At 42.0% G+C, this 16,744-nt stretch overlaps 1 protein-coding gene across 2 annotated transcripts in view; it reads left to right on the forward strand.

Annotated features, from left to right (window-relative positions):
- fancm (FA complementation group M) overlaps window positions 1–16,744 on the forward strand; it is a 133,019-nt gene that overhangs the window by 90,813 nt on the left and 25,462 nt on the right. For both annotated transcript variants that reach the window (XM_086002919.1, XM_086002920.1), the window contains exons 13-14: window positions 4,181–4,333; window positions 12,373–14,758. In XM_086002919.1, coding sequence (XP_085859045.1) covers window positions 4,181–4,333; window positions 12,373–14,758 — 2,539 coding nt within the window. The remainder of the gene's footprint in view (window positions 1–4,180; window positions 4,334–12,372; window positions 14,759–16,744) is intronic.

Raw genomic sequence — 16,744 nt, forward strand, 5'->3', positions numbered from 1 at the left:
CACGGCCCCTGGGCCCAACTCCGCTACCCACAGGGCCATGACCGATCCGAACCTAGACTCATGTCCAAATTCCTGCCCACTCCCTGTAACCCTTAATTCCCTTTACTTCTAGGAAACTGTCTATTTCTGTTTTAAATTTATGTAATGATGTAGCTTCTACAGCTTTTTGGGGCAGCATATTCCATGGACCTACCACCCTCTGAGCGAAGTAGTTCCTCCTCATCTCAGTTATGAAAGAGCAGCCCCTTATTCTAAGACTATGCCCCCTAGTTCAAGTTTCACCCATCATCCCATCATCGGGAACATCCTCCCCGCATCCACCCGATCCAACCCCTTCACAATCTTATATGTTTCAATAAGATCGCCTCTCATTCTTCTGAACTCCAATGAGTAGAGTCCCAAGCTACTCAACCTCTCCTCATATGTCCATCCCCTCATCCCCGGGATTAACCAAGTGAACCTTCTTTGTACTGACTCAAGAGCAAGTATGTCTTTTCTTAAGTATGGACACCAAAACTGTATGCAGTATTCCAGGTGCGGTCTCACCAATACCTTGTACAACTGAAGCAATACCTCCCTATTTTTATATTCTATCCCCCTAGCAATGAAAGCCAACATTCCATTGGCCTTCTTAATCACTTGCTGCACCTGCATACTAACCTTTTGAGTTTCGTGCACCAGGACCCCCAGATCCCTTTGTACTTCAGTACTTTCCAGTTTCTTGCCATTAAGATAATAACTTGCTCTGTGATTTTTTCCTGCCAAAGTGCATAACCTCACACTTTCCAGTATTGTATTCCATCTGCCAAATCTCTGCCCACTTACTTAGCCTGTCGATGTCCCCTTGCAGGTTTTTTATGTCCTCCTCACTCACTACTTTCCCTCCCATCTTAGTATCATCTGCAAACTTTGATATGTTACACTCGGTCCCCTCCTCCAAATCGTTAATATAGATTGTAAAGAGTTGGGGACCCAGCACCGACCCCTGTCGAACACCACTAGTTACTGATTGCCAGTCCGAGAATGAACCATTTATCCCAACTCTCTGCTTTCTGTTAGATAGCCAATCCTCTATCCATGCCAGAATATTACCCCCAATCCCGTGATTTTTTATCTTAAGCAATAATCTTTTGTGTGGCACCTTGTCAAATGCCTTTTGGAAGTCTAAATACACTACGTCCACTGGTTCCCCTTTATCCACCCTATATGTTACTTCCTCAAAGAACTCCAGCAAATTTGTCAAACATGACTTCCCCTTCATAAAACCATGCTGACTTTGTCCTATTAAATTATGATTATCCAAATGTCCTGTTACTGTCTCCTTAAAAGTGGACTCCAATATTTTACCTACCACAGATGTTGGGCTAACCGGTCTATACTTTCCAGCCTTCTGTCTACTGCCCTTTTTAAATAAGGGCGTTACATTAGCAGTTTTCCAGTCTGCCGGGACCATTGCTGATTCCAGGGAGTTTTGGAAAATTATTACCAATGCATCCACAATCCCTACCGCCACTTCCCTCAAGACCCTAGGATGTAAGCCATCAGGTCCAGGTGATTTATCCGCCTTGTGTCCCATTATTTTACCGAGTACCACTTCCTTAGTGATTTTGATCGTGTTTAGCTCCTCCCCCCCTATAGCCCCCTGTTTGTCCAGTGTTGGGATATTCTTAGTGTCTTCTACTGTAAAGACTGATACAAAATATTCATTCAGTGTTTTTGCCATCTCCATATTTCCCACCATTAATTTCCCAGTCTCATCCTCTAAGGGACCAACATTTACTTTAGCCACCCTTTTTCTTTTTATATAACTATAAAAACTCTTACTATCTGTTTTTATATTTTTTGCTAATTTACTTTCATAATCTATCTTCCCTTTCTTAATCAATCTTTTTGTTACTTTTTGCTGTCTTTTAAAGTTTTCCCAATCCTCTATCCTCCCACTAGATTTGGCTACCTTATATGCCCTTGTTTTTAGTCGAATACTATCCTTAATTTCTTTACTTAGCCACGGATGGCTGTCTTTTCTTTTACACCCTTTTCTTCTCAGTGGAATATATATTTTTTGGAAGTTGTAAAATAACTCCTTAAATGTACACCACTGATCATGTATCATCTTACCCTTTAATCTATTTTCCCAATCCACTCTACTCAATTCCGCTCTCATACCTTCATAGTCTCCTTTATTCAAGCTTAGCACGCTTGTTTGAGATCCAACCCTCGAATTGAATATGGAATTCAACCATGTTATGGTCACTCATTCCAAGGGGATCCTTTACTAGGACATTTTTAATTAATCCTGTCTCGTTACACAGGACCAGATCTAAGGTTGCTTGCCCCCTGGTCGGTTCAGTTACATACTGCTCAAGAAACCCATCCCTAATACACTCAATGAACTCATCCTCAAGGCAGCCCTGCCCAATTTGATTTGTCCAATTAATATGATAGTTAAAATCCCCCATAATTATAATGTTCCCTTATTACAAGCCTCAACTATTTCCTGATTGATACTCCGTCCAACAGAGTTGCAACTGTTCGGAGGCCTATAGACTACGCCCACTAGTGTTTTTTCCCCCTTATTATTTCTTTCCTCCACCCAAACTGTTTCATTATCCTGATCTTTTGACCCAATATCATTTCTCTGTATTTCAGTGATTCCTTCCTTTATTAACATAGCCACCCCACCTCCCCTTCCTTCCTGCCTGTCCTTCCTGATCGTTAAATAACCTGGTATGTTTAATTCCCAGGCATTGTCACCCTGCAGGCATGTTTCTGTAATGGCCACAAGATCATACCCATATGTAGTTGTTTGTGCCATTAACTCGTCTATTTTGTTACGAATGCTACGTGCATTCAGATAGAGAACTTTCAAATATGTTTTGTGACACTTAGTTCCTGCTTTTGCCCTTTTTATTACTTTACCTTTTACTCCATACCTTCTGCCCCTTCCTGACACGCTCTGGTTTTTTAATTTCCCCACTGCTACCTAAGTCTATGACCTTCTCTGTTGTCATTTTTATTATTTGCTCTCTAGGAACCTCCCCCCAACTAGTTAGTTCAAAGCCCTCTCTACAGCCCTAGTTATATGATCCGCCAGGACTCTAGTCCCAGCACTGGCCAAGTGAAGCCCATCCCAACGGAACAGCTCCCTCCTGCCCCAGTACTGGTGCCAGTGTCCCAGGAAGCAAAACCCATTTCTCCCACACCAGTCTTTGAGCCACGCATTTAACTCTCTAATTTTATTTGTCCCAGCCAAATTCGCTCGTGGCTCAGGTAATAATCCAGAGATTATTACCCTTGAGGTTCTGTTTTTTAATTTGACCCCTAGCTGCTCATACTCCTTTAACAGAACCGGCTTCCTAGTCCTATCTACGTCGTTTGTACCAACATGGACCATGACAACTGGATCCACCCCCTCCCACTGCAAGTTTCTTTCCAGCCCAGGGGAGATGTCCTTAACCCTGGCACCAGGTAGGCAACACAGCCTTCGGGACTCTCGCTCTCGGCTGCAGAGAACTCTATCTATTCCCCTAATAATACTATCCCCTACCACTACAACATTTCTATTTACTCCCCCCTCTTGAATGGCCCCCCGTTCCACGGTGCTGTGGCCAGGTTGCTCATCCTCCCTGCAGTCCCTGCTCCTGTCCCCACAGGGAGTAAGAACCTCGAACCTGTTGGTCCACTTCTTTGACTCTGGCCTGTACCACCCCTGCCCCAAAATTGGTGGTGTCCCTTCAGCCGCCTAGGTCCCATGCTCTGGAATTCATTCCCTAAACCCCAACTACCTCCACACCTTGAAGACACTCCTTTTTGATCAAACATTTGTTCACTCCATCATATATCTCCTCCTTTGGCTTGGTATTCGTTTTTTTTGGGTCTTATTACGCCTCTGTGAAGTGCTATGGGGCATTTTTCTTCATTAAAGGCGCTGTATAAATGTAGCTTTTAGTTGTTGTTGTATAAGTAATAGTAGTATTCGGGCATTATTCCTGGAAAAATGGAAAATGTCTGCAAATTTTGAAGTCGGTTTCTGCCTTCACCAAAATTTGATGTGTAAATTTTTGTTACTTCAGTTATCCTTTAGTACAGAAAGAGAATTAGACTAGGATCTAGTGGGGGGAAAATAGAAGAAAAATCTAACTCTACAGTTATTTAAGTTCTTTCTATATGTATGTTATAGGAACATGAGAGTGGTAGAATTCATGAGCTTTCTTTGTCAGAGTGGAGCCTTTGGCAAAGTCGTCCATTTTCTACCCATTTGGTTGACCATTCCGATCGCTGCCACCACTTCATAAGCATTATGGACATGATCGATCTGATGAGACAAGAAGAGGTCAGTGAGATCATCTATTGAATGTAGCTTTTAGTTATCTACTGAACACAAAGACTACTTAACAATCTGCAATAACAATTGTAAAATGCACAGGTAAATTTGTTTCCAGTAAAATTCTAAATTACATATTTTTAGAATAAGTTGCCTTATCTCCCATGTTCTTTCCTTTTTGAGTGCCTTCCAGACTGCACCTCATGACTGGCCTACTCCCAGAACAGCACCAACGCATTCTTGAGTAGCTGTAAGAGGCACATGAGGAGTCTGATGGAAAATCCCCATTTTTTTCCCATTATTTGTTTTATTCTTCCTTTAACAATGAAACTGTAACTCGGATGAAAATCTGCTTTGTGTGTGCGCAACAAAAATCTGCATTATAGATCAGTCAAAACAAAGAGTTTTTAAATATAAAATCTCATTGCACAATTGCTCTGATGGCAGGTTTGATGTTTCAACTTTTACATGTATCTATGATGATTCTAATCAAACAAATATCACACAATTTGATTTGAAATGTATAGTAAGGAATGAATTTTATGAATTGTATTTATCAGATGAACCAATAATTTATTGTTTTGGAAATTAAGGGAAGGAAAGAAAGTAACTATGTTGGGCAGTGGGTTAGATAGTATTGAATCTAGCCTAGACTGACTGGATGGAATCTCCTGTCATCTGGCCGTAAGAATATTAATAAGTGAAATACGTTTGGCTTGTATTGGTCAGGTCCTAGTATCAATATCTTGCTACTGTACTAGTATGCATTGTTTTTCCATTGCACACCAGTTTTGTGCTATGGGCCCATTCCCACCATTTTGTGCTGTGAGCCCATTCCCTAATGAAAACTGGAGTGAAGAACAACATTCAGGTAGGAGGAGATGTTCTTCTGGGGTTGAGGCTGGGGCACGTTTTAGCAGAGTTGATCTGGATGCACAGTAGTTGATGCAGATTTGGCTGCCTGAAATGGAAAGTGTTCCTTTCTCCAGTATCCTACTTTGAGCACAACAGTCACATAAAGGGAGAAAAATGCAAGCAGTTGTGAACTAGAACTGATTTTCTCTTCTGTTTCCTTCGTTCAGTACAAAAATGTCATTTGAGGACAAAACAACTACAGTAACATTGACAATGAACCTTACTGAAGCAATTTTTACAAGTTTAAAACTGGCTTTAATTACTCAGTGCAAATTCAGTGTTTGAATTCAAATGGAATAAATCAATTTTTTTTAAAAAACAATAGATTGAAATGTCAAAAGGTTACTGATACTTTAAAGAAAAGATTGAATATCAGTTTGTAAATTAGATTCAGTAAATCAGCATACAATAGTGTTTTGGGATTTTCTATTTTTTTTTTAGTTCATTGGTTTTATAATATCTGCATCATGAAAATTAAAACACTGCTGTCTGAGTTGGATGTTTTTCTGGTGCAGACTTGCTGACCTGATTTTATGGATGTAAATAAAGCCATTGTTAACGATATTAAAATCACAACTTGGGCTTTGGTGTACCTTTTGGTTACTATAGAAACTGGAACAGTATATATGAGGATTAGGTCTGCAAATGATTACTTTACTTGGATTCTTTATTCAGTTTTATAGCACCTACGTCAAGTTCACTGCAAAAGGACGTTAATGTATTTTCAAATTTTTGTTGGCAAGGGAACAGGTGCATGTGGCGCTGTGAGCTGCATTGTAACGCATGTCCGTAATAAAGCTTGCAACTGAATACAACTCTTAAGAAAGCAACTGAAGGCAATTACTCATCTGAAATTAAGTTAGCATCTATACAATATGGGGGCGATTTATCCCGGGTACTTCAGGTGCTAAAGAGTCTCTGAGGTGGCCAAGATGAAGTCTTGAACTGCAACGCCTGGTTAGACTGTGTTTAGCGCAAGATGTCATCTTGGTAAAGAAGTTGAAACATGCGCTAGGAATGGCTGCCCCAAGGATGATTAAGGCTCTGATGACCAATTAAAGTGGCACCTAACAATTATTAAAGAAGCTGCACCCCCTTTTTGCTGCAATTAATGACCTCTCCTAACAGCGACCAGCTGAACAGGAGTAAACAAGTCATTGGTGAGGATTGCAAGTGCTACTTAAAGCCATGCTCGGCTTTCACTGTTCACATGCTGGTGGCGATCGACTGACTACACTGCATTTGAAGAGGACTTTTGATGCACGTCGGGACACTTTCTGAAACGTTTTGTCAAGACTTCACCAACACTCTATCAACATTTATTCTGGAGATTCTCTGAGGACTTCACCTAAAGAGAGTGAGTGCTGTGCTACTGTACATTATTGGAAACCTATAGGAGTCACCAGGAGGAAGTGTGTTTGGTCATGGGGACCTTATTAGGGGTTCCCCCCTTGGTCTGGAGGAGGAATGGATGAGGCCTGGCAGAGCAGCACCAGCTGCTGGAGGAGGGAGGGACAAGAGGGCGAGGAGGGCTGACTGGCTGCATGCTCCACAATTTGGCGATCATGAGAGACCAGCCGTTACCACCAACCATTGTATGGGAACGGTAGCATAATGGTTATGTTACTGGACTAGTAATCCAGAGGTCTGGACTAATGATCCAGAGACATGAGTTCAAATCCCACCACGGCAGCTGGGGAATTTAAATTCAGTTAATTAAATAAATCTGGAATAAAAAGCTAATATCAGTAATGTTGACCATGAAACTGTTGGATTGTCGTATAAAACCCATCTGGTTCACTAATGTCCTTTAGGGAAGGAAATCTGCCGTCCTTACCTGGTCTGGCCTATATGTGACTCCAGACCCTCTGAAATGACCTAGCAAGCCACTCGGTAAAAAACCGCTATGAAAAACAATAAGAATAAAACCGGACGGACCATCCGGCATCGACCTCGGCACTGGCTACGGACACAACAATGGCAAAGCCAGCCCAGTCGACCCTGCAAAGTCCTCCTCACCAACATCTGGGGACTTGTGCCAAAATTGGGAGAGCTGTCCCACAGACTAGTCAAGCAACAGCCTGACCTAGTCATACTCACAGAATCATACCTTTCAACCAGTGTCCCAAACTCCACCATCCCTGGGTATGTCCTGTCCCACCGGCAGGACAGAACCACCAGGGGTGGCGGAACATTGGTATACAGTCGGGAAGGAGTGGCCCTCGGAGTCCTCAACATTAACTCCGGATCCCATGAAGTCTCATGGCTACAGTCAAGCATGGGCAAGGAAACCTCCTGTTGATTACCACCTACTGCCCTCCCTCAGCTGATGAATCAGTGCACCTCCATGTTGAACACTACTTGGAAGAAGCACAGAGAGTAGCGAGGGTACAGAAAGTACTCTGGGCAGGCTTCAATGTCCATCACCAAGAGTGGCTCGGTATCATCACTACTGACTGAGCCCCGAAGGACATAACTGCCAGTCTGGGCCTGTGACAGGCGGTGAGAGAACCACATGAGGGAAAAACCTACTTGACCTTGTCCTTGCCGATCTCCCTGTCACAGATGCATCTGTCCATGACAACACAGTCATCGTGGAGTCGAAGTCCCGTCTTCACGGTCTACCACTGTGCGAAATGGGATAGATTCAGAACAGATCTAGCATCTCAAAACTGGGCATCCATGAGTCGCTGTGGGGCAGCAGAAGAATTATATTTCATGTAACCTCATGGCCCGGCATATCCCTCACTCTACCATTACCATCAAGCCATGGGGCCAACCCTGGTTCAACGAGTGTAGAAGAGCCTGCCAGGAGCAGCACAAGGCGTACCTAAAAATGAGGTGCCAACCTGGGGAAGCTGCAACACAGGACTACATGCATGCTAAAAAGCGGAAGCAGCATGCTATAGACAGGGCGAAGCGATCCCACAATCAACGGATCAGATCAAAGCTCTGCAGTCCTGCCACATCCAGTCATGAATGGTGGTGGATCATTAAACAACTAACAGGAGGAGGAGGCTCTATGAACACACCCACCCTCAATTATGGTGGAGCCCAGCACATGAGTGCAAAAGACAAAGCTAAAGCGTTTGAAACCATCTTCAGCCAGAAGTACTGAGTGGATGATCCATATCGGCCTCCTCCTAAGGTCCCCACAATCACAGAAGCCATTCTTCAACCAATTCAGTTCACTCCACATGATATCAAGAAATGGCTGAGCGCACTGGATCCAGCAAAGGCTATAGGCCTGACAACATCCTGGCTATCGTGCTGAAGACTTGTGCTCCAGAACTAGCCGTGCCTCTAGCCAAGCTGTTCCAGTACAGCTACAACACTGGCATCTATCCGACAATGTGGAAAACTGCCGAGGTATGTCCTGTCCACAAAAAGCAGGACAAATCCAATCCGGCCAATTACTGCCCCATCAGTCTACTCTCAGTCATCAGCAAAGTGATGGAAGGTGTCATCGACAGTGCTATCAAGCAGCACTTACTCAGCAATAACCTGCTCACTGATGCCCAGTTTGGATTCCGTCAAGACCACTCGGCTCCTGACCTCATTACAGCTTTGGTCCAAACATGGACAAAGGAGCTGAATTCCAGAGGTGAGGTGAGAGTGACTGCCCTTGACATCAAGGCAGCATTTGACAGTGCGGCAACAAGGAGCCCTAGTAAGTCAATGGGAATTGGGGGGGCGGGGGGGCACCCCATCCACCACCCCATCCACCACCTTAAACATTCACTCCCTCCACCACTGGTGTACCATGGCTGCAGTGTGTACCATCTACAAGATGCACTGCAGCAACTCGCCAAAGCTGCTTCGGCAGCACCTCCCAAACCCGTGACCTCTTCCACCTAGAAGGACAAGGGCAGCAGGCGCATGGGAACGCCACCACCTCCAAGTTCCCCTCCAAGACACACACCGTCAAAATCCTGGAACTCCCTCCCTAACAGCACTGTGGGAGTACCTTCATCACACGGACTGCAGCGGTTCAAGAAGGCGGCTCACCACCATCTTCTCGAGGGCAGTTAGGGATGAGCAATAAATGCTGGCATTGCCAGCAACGCTCGCATCCCATGAACGAATTTAAAAAAAAAACATAATTGGCTAAGGTATAGGAGACAGAATAGTGGTGAGTGGGTGTTTTTATGACTCGGGAGAAATATGCAGTGGGGTCCCCCAGGGATCGGTTTTAGGACCATTGCTTTTCTTTTTATATATAAATGACCTGGACTTGGGTATAGAGGCTACAATTTTGAAGTTTGCAGATGATACAAAACTTGAGAACATAGTAAATAGTGAGGCGGATAGTAGCAGACTTCTGGAGGATGTAGACAGACTGGTGAAATGGGCAGACACATGGCAGATACAATTTAATGCGGATAAGTGTGAAGTGATGCACTGCGGAAACAATAAAATGGAGAGGCAGCATAATCTAAATGGTACTATTTTGAGAAGAGTGGAAGAGCAGAGGGACCCGGGCGTGCATATTCACCAATCCTTGGAGGTGGCAGGGCAAGTTGATAAGGCAGTTAAGAAAGCGTATGGGATACTTGGCTTTGTAAATAGGGGCATTGAATGCAAAAGCAAGGAAGTCATGCTAAACCTCTACAAATCACTGGTTAGCCCTCAGCTGGAGTATTGTGTACAATTCTGGGCGCCACACTTTTTAGGAAGGATATTAAGGCCTTGGAGAGAGTACAAAGGTGGTTTACCAGGATGGTTCCATTGATGAGGGGCTTCATATTGTGGAGAGATTGGAGAAGCTGGCATTGTTCTCCTTTAGAGCAGAGAAGGTTAAGGAGAGACCTAACGGAGGTATTCAAAATTAAGAGGGGTTTTAATAGAACAAGTAGGGAGAAACTGTTGCTTCTGGCAAGTGGGTCAGTAACCAGAGGTCACAGATTTAAAATAATTGGCAAAAGAACTAGAGGGGAAATGAGGAGAAATTTCTTCCCAAAGGGTTGTTGAGATCTGTAATGCACTACTTGAACAGGTGGTGGAATCCGATTCCATAGGAACTTTCAAAAGGCAATGGGACTTGTACTTGAAGAGGACTAATTTGCAGTGTTATGGGGAAAAAGCTGGGGTGTGGGACTAAATTGGACAGATCTTTCAAAGAGCTGGCACAGGCACGAAAGGCCGAATGGCCTCCTTTTGTGCTGTATGATTCTAAACAGCTACAATTAGAATTGATCTTTCCCAAGAGCTGTTGATATTGCAATTAAATTGGACTGGTTTTCTGACCAGTTTTCTAGGTCAGCTACTGTTCTGATTGGTTTATTTATTTCAGAAATCATAGTTATCTGACAAGTTCTAGTTATTTGCTTATGAGCAGCAATTTATTGTCGCATGTCCCACTACAGAAATTTTCACCTTTTGCTTGACAAACAAAAGGGCCATCAGGATTGATATCTAATATTCTGAGTCACACATGTATATTCCAGAACCTTTATTGCTGAACTAAGGAAAATGGATACAAGAGAGAGACCCAGTGCTGCAAGAAGTAAATTCAACAGCTTGCATCAGGTGTACTGCACAGATACAAGCCATTCGGCCCAACTGGTCTATGCTGGCGTTTCTGCTCCACACGAGCCTCCTCCCACCCTACTTCATCTAACCCCATCAACATCTCCTTCTATTCCCTTCTCCCTTGTGCTTATCTAGCTTCCTGTTAAATGCATCTATGCTAGTTACCTCAATTACTCCTTGTTGCAGTACATTCCACATTCTTGCTACTCTTTGGGTAAAGAAGTTTCTCCTGAATTCCCTATTGGGTTTATTATTGACTGTCTTATATTTATGACCTCTAGTTTTGGATTCCCCACAAATAGATACATTTTCTCTACGTCTACCCTAAGACCTCTATCGGGTCACTTCTCGGCCTTCTCTCTTCTATAGAAAAGAACCTAACTTTGTTCAGCCTTTCCTGATAAGAATATCCTTTCAGTTCTGGTATCATCCTTGTGAATCTTTTGACACCTATCCAATACTTCTATTCTTTTTTTATAATATGGAGACCAGAACTGTGCACAGTACTCCGTGTGGTCTAACCAAGGTTCAGTACAAGTTTAACTTTTTATATAGCTCCTTTATCATAGAAAACTTCCCTTCATGGAGAAAAATGGACAATGAACAATAGTAATAGAACATTTAGTGGAGGTATGATTTGGAGGGAGTTTTTGAAGGTAGGTAGGGATGTGATGGAGGTGATAGTTGAATGGGACTTACGATGCCGGCTGTGGAGATTTGGTTCAATTCTATATGGTAGATCATGGAAGGAGAACGTTGGAGAAGCCGAGCCTGGAATTCAAGAGACTAGCTCTGTGATCTGAGATAAGGATTCTGGGAGGCAGTGCTAGAGCTGAAGATAGCTGGCCATGATGATGGATGGGATATGGAGGGTTGAAGCTCAGATTAGGGTCAAATGGCAAAATCTGGTGCAAATTTACATGGTCAGTGGCTCAGGTTAAAGTAACTGCCAGATCTCCGGTAGCGCTAGGGAGATGCCCAACATGAAGCAGTTTCATAGGGTGTAATAAATGATATATTGCAAAGTGACTGTTATGTTCTTGCATTTAGAGAAGTAAATACTGTTTAATGGTTCATGTCTACAGCTCCATCTCAATCCCATCCATCTACTATCCTTGTCTAGATGGAACATAATGTAGGAATGATTTTTCAGTTCATTCAGTATGGTTAATTGTTCAGGTCCTGTTTCTTGACTCACTGACCATTACTTTGATCTTTTTCTGCCCTAAACCCAATCCCTGTACTCCTGTCTGAATCGGGGATTGACTGAGCCACTTCTGAGTTGAATGCCGGTGATGTCAGTCTGTTCCATAAGCTGCTGACTCTTAAGTATGAAGAAGTTATGCCGTAAGTTTAGGTTATGACTACTGGAGACCAGGAACTGACAATGAAACACGTAGACTGTTAGAGAATAAGGGTAAAACACTGCAGAAGTCTATTTCCCCTCTTTTAAAGTCCTCCATACCAGTCCACCTTTTTATACCAATGAGAGTTGTAATGTACAACTTAAAAATATGGGTATCAAATTTGTACACTATTTTAAAGTAAGGTTTGTTTTAAATGTCTAATCTTGCCTTTAATAATTTGTATTTCTGTTCCAGAAAGACTGCAGCTATTCATTAGACATTATGTCTTATTTAAATATGGATGATATTTTTGAAGCAACTCTCACGCTACAACCCCAAGTTGCATCTATTTCCATTGCAAATAATCGAGATAAACGTAAAATGGATCAGATAATGAAGCCTAGACGTGAGAGAAAGAAATGCATAAGTAATGGTGTGAAACAAAATCATTACACATTAACGAATGAAGATGAGGAATACTCTATTTTTAACACCAGTAAAATGAAAAGGACAAAAGTTCAATGTTCGTCCTCTTGTCCTGAAACGGCAAACTCCAAAGAAACACACAAGTCTCCATATTGTGTTTCTAGGAATTGTCGAGACGAAGAAACTGCATTTACCTCTAAGGGTTATGCATCAAAACCAGGTGAACCGATCGATCAGCCAGAGGGAGAAATTGAAGTGGACATAAATAATGATGTACAGGAAGCGACTTGCTTCAGTGGGTCAGATATGAGGGAAATCTTGGAGAGCCACATGAAAATCAATTTGAATGTAGATTCCGCTGCAAGCAAACCGACAAACACTGAATGGAAAAGTGTTGGCATGAAGAAGAAGGAAAATGGAGAGTACCACCACCATGAACCAATAAATGATTACGTGATGAGGGAAATAATAGCAGCTGGAACGTGCAATCTTTTTTCCAAATACCATGCAGCAAACCCTGTCGATTCAGAACACAATAGTCTAGTTAATGAAACAGCAATTAATGGGATGAGTCTGTCCAAACTGTTTTATCTCCCAGACTCTCTCGTAACTCAGGACCACAGTCCGCAACAAAGATCCTCAAGTACAGATCCAGGAAGAACCAGACATTCTTATTCACCAGGTGTTGAGCATTCCAATTATGATTCAGTAAGGCACGGTCCCACCAGTGTTGGAATGGTTTTGGAAAACGTAACCTCATTTCTTACTATGTCTCCTCCTTCATTAGACAGGTTTCCTTTTTGGGAAGAAGTAAATTATGAAGGAAATAAAAGGCAATCAGATATTTCACAAACGCCACCAGTAAATGTTTTAAAACTTGACCAAGGAGACAACCAATTCCTAAGTGGTTCACCACCGATCAATATTAAATCAACAGATTTAGTAACTTGCAGAGAGCTGGAGGCCTTTCCTGAAGATTTGAGTAATCATGTTAACGCAGGATCCAGTCCTTCCTGGGATGATTTATTTGATAGTAATATTGAAGAAGACTTGGAACAAGATTATAAAGCTCAATTAAGTGTAAACCAAGAAGAATTACTTGATCCTTCACACCAGTATCATAACTCGACTGATAAAAATAAAAGCAGAAACAGTAAGACCCTCAAGGATTCTATAAATGACATACCATTTATATCTGAGAAGAGCTTGCCTTTGTTTGAAGATGAACCATCACTTGATGGCCTTTCTACTCTTTGTGTTCCTGACTACAAAAATTGTGCAATCACACAGGATGTCTCTGGACTAGAGAGGCAGTCTACTGTGTTGAATGAACCACCACAAAATGTTCAAACAGTCACTAATAAAAGTTTGGAAAATGGAGAAACTGAACACAATGTAACATGCAGGTCACTTTTGCATAAATCATTTCAAAGACACATGCTTTGTGAAAATTCAAGCGTTGACCAGCATAGACCTGTTGCTGATGACAATAACATGTACAATTGTTCAGATGAACTATTTTCCGTTAACTTTGAACTAGGCTTTTCATTTGAAGACGCGGATGAAAATAGTGATGTCTTAATGACCAATACTATTTACAACAAAACCACTGAATTCTCAGAACATCTTGCAGGCAAATCATCTTCTGAAAACACAGAAGTAACAAAGACAGAACTAGATGAATGCAACCCTGGGATTCGGGAAAACTGCATCAACATGGTTACTTCAAAATTATTTGCAGCAGGGACAGCAGTAATGAGAGATTGCTCAACGCCAGTGTCTTTGAAACACACTCCCTTAAAAACAAGCAAAATAGAAACATTGCCTCATAATGAAAAACAATGTTTGACAACACAAGAAGTTGCTCTGTTTTCTCCAATTTGTCAGCCTGATCATTGTGTTTCCTCTGCCATTTCTCCAACTTTTACATCCATTGCAACACCAGAAGAAAAAAGTCCCCCCCTCAAACTCTGTGGTATGACTTCTTTCAACCCACTGCTTAAAAATGATCTGGTGATTTCCCAGAATCCTGCACTGAGCAATGTTACAGAAGACTCGGAGGTTGTTAACAAAGGAACCTTGTCTGAACCAGCAGCCTCTCCTAACACTTCTGCGAGTATTGTGAAATGTAGCACAAGTGAAATGCATGGAAAGAAGCCTTTAATAAGTAACAAACGGAATATTTTTTGCAAAATTCTTGAATCACCTATCAATGGTAAGATACTTAATTTTAATTTTTGACCATGAATATGTTCTGAATTTTTTAAAATTTCTATTGGGTATTGCTCAAATTTATGAATTCTATTACAAATTAAATCAGCCATTTCCTATCCAGTTAAACCTTCTCCAGGGAATGCTTCTTTGCAATGCCAGGTTAGGCTGTGACTCTTGATTTAGGCTGCATTTACACTATTTAAGTAGCATTAGTGCCAAGTGAAAACCACTTTGTACTAACGATACAATTGTGGTATAAATGCATCCTTAATGATTTAAGGTTTAGCCTTCGTGCTCCTGGGTTGTGGAGGGGAAAAGTAGTCAGAGTACCTACTCTGGATCGCCATCTCATGGATGTGTGTGTATATATTATATAATTAAGTGCTACATGTAACTTATAGACAGGATCAGGCTCAGCAATGCTGCCCACCTGTGCCTGCTGACATTCATTGTTCAACCCACAAGTGAATGTTGGCCACTTGGGTAAGGTACCAGAAGGTGACTTGTGCCTGGGAAACCATACTCCACAAGTGCCTTTAGGAGCAGATGGAAGAAAATTGATGAGGGGAAAAAGAGAAAAATGGGAGGGAGGAAAGGATTCACGCTGGCATCCGGCTTGATGTACATCAGCAATAGAAAGTCAGGTTTGAATTTTTGCCATTCATTTGTAGCGTATATCTTAAAATATATTAAGAAGTCCTGAAACTCCGATTTAATTTGCAAGTGACCAAAGTGCTGTTAAAAATACAGGGGATTGATATTCTTCACGATACAAATTTTTGTACTTTCACATTCCCCTGTAATGCTTCAAATAATATTTAAGTAGCAAAATAGTAATAATGACTAAGACCTCGACTTCCCACTCCCTGCAGCATGCATGTACTCTAAGCGAAAAGTACAGAAACTTTAAACTATTAACAGAATTCCACTGTGAGCTGCAATAATGAATGCTCCTTTTGCAGCTGTGTAGGAATCATCAGATTCAGTACTGAGGCTCTGCGCTACAACCCAAACTTGCAACTTTAGCTGACCATTTGATTTTTGACTAAATGAGGACTTTATAATATAGCTGCAACCCTTCTAAACTTGATTTCTCCTTCATACCAAGCCCAGAGTTTTAATACAGACACCGTACTGAAATTCAGCAGAGGTATACCACATGTGCTGAATCTCCGATTATTTCCATGGCCACATTTTTATTGTGTGCTTTCATATGGCTGCACTGTTTGTGTGTTGGGCAAGAATGCTGCCAATAATGTGGTTGGGTTAGTTCACAACCAAATGTGCCATCCCTTTTCTGAATAGGTTCCAGGATTAAACGATTTGTTTACTTCCATGGTTGGGGATGAGGAGGAAAACTTGGGGACAGATCAGAGCTAGGAATGCTTTGTCGAGCAATTTTGCCTTCATGATCATGGGGGGAGGGAGGAAGAGAAAGAACATTTTATTTACACATTTTATTTATCAAATGGATAGTGCTGTGGTTTCCGATTTAATAAAGCCATAAAATGCAGTAGCTCAGATTTTCCTGTGCAGTCTCCATCCTGGAGCAATTTGGTCGCAGCCCAAAGCAAGTGCACTCTGCCAGGATAATAACCTCAGTCCCATCAGGCCTAACGTAAATAGCACAGGCAAGATCGGGGCCTTGGATATTGCAGTAACATTAAAGGGACAGGTGCAGGAGGAGCCACAGAACTATTCAATTTATTTTGAAGCTAATGACTTTGGAATATTGAGAGGAAAGGTAAACCAGGCATAGATTTTTTTTTTTTCTTCTTTTGGGGGCAAAAACACAGTTGTGGCCAAACATAAACGTTGAGTCTTTTTATCCCCACATTATACTTTCCCCATGCAAATTTGTGATTTTTGTGTCATTCTGGCACTTTTAACCAAATTGTCTATACGCCAGCTCTGGAAGCAGCAGTGCGTATTTACTATTCCCCTGATCTGCACCTGGTCCTTTCACAAGAAATTCAGAGCCATTTGA

Source organism: Somniosus microcephalus, chromosome 12 (genome assembly GCF_052327205.1).
Source record: "Somniosus microcephalus isolate GS21.2 chromosome 12, FLI_Smic_1.0, whole genome shotgun sequence".
In the NCBI taxonomy this organism is placed as follows: domain Eukaryota; kingdom Metazoa; phylum Chordata; class Chondrichthyes; order Squaliformes; family Somniosidae; genus Somniosus; species Somniosus microcephalus.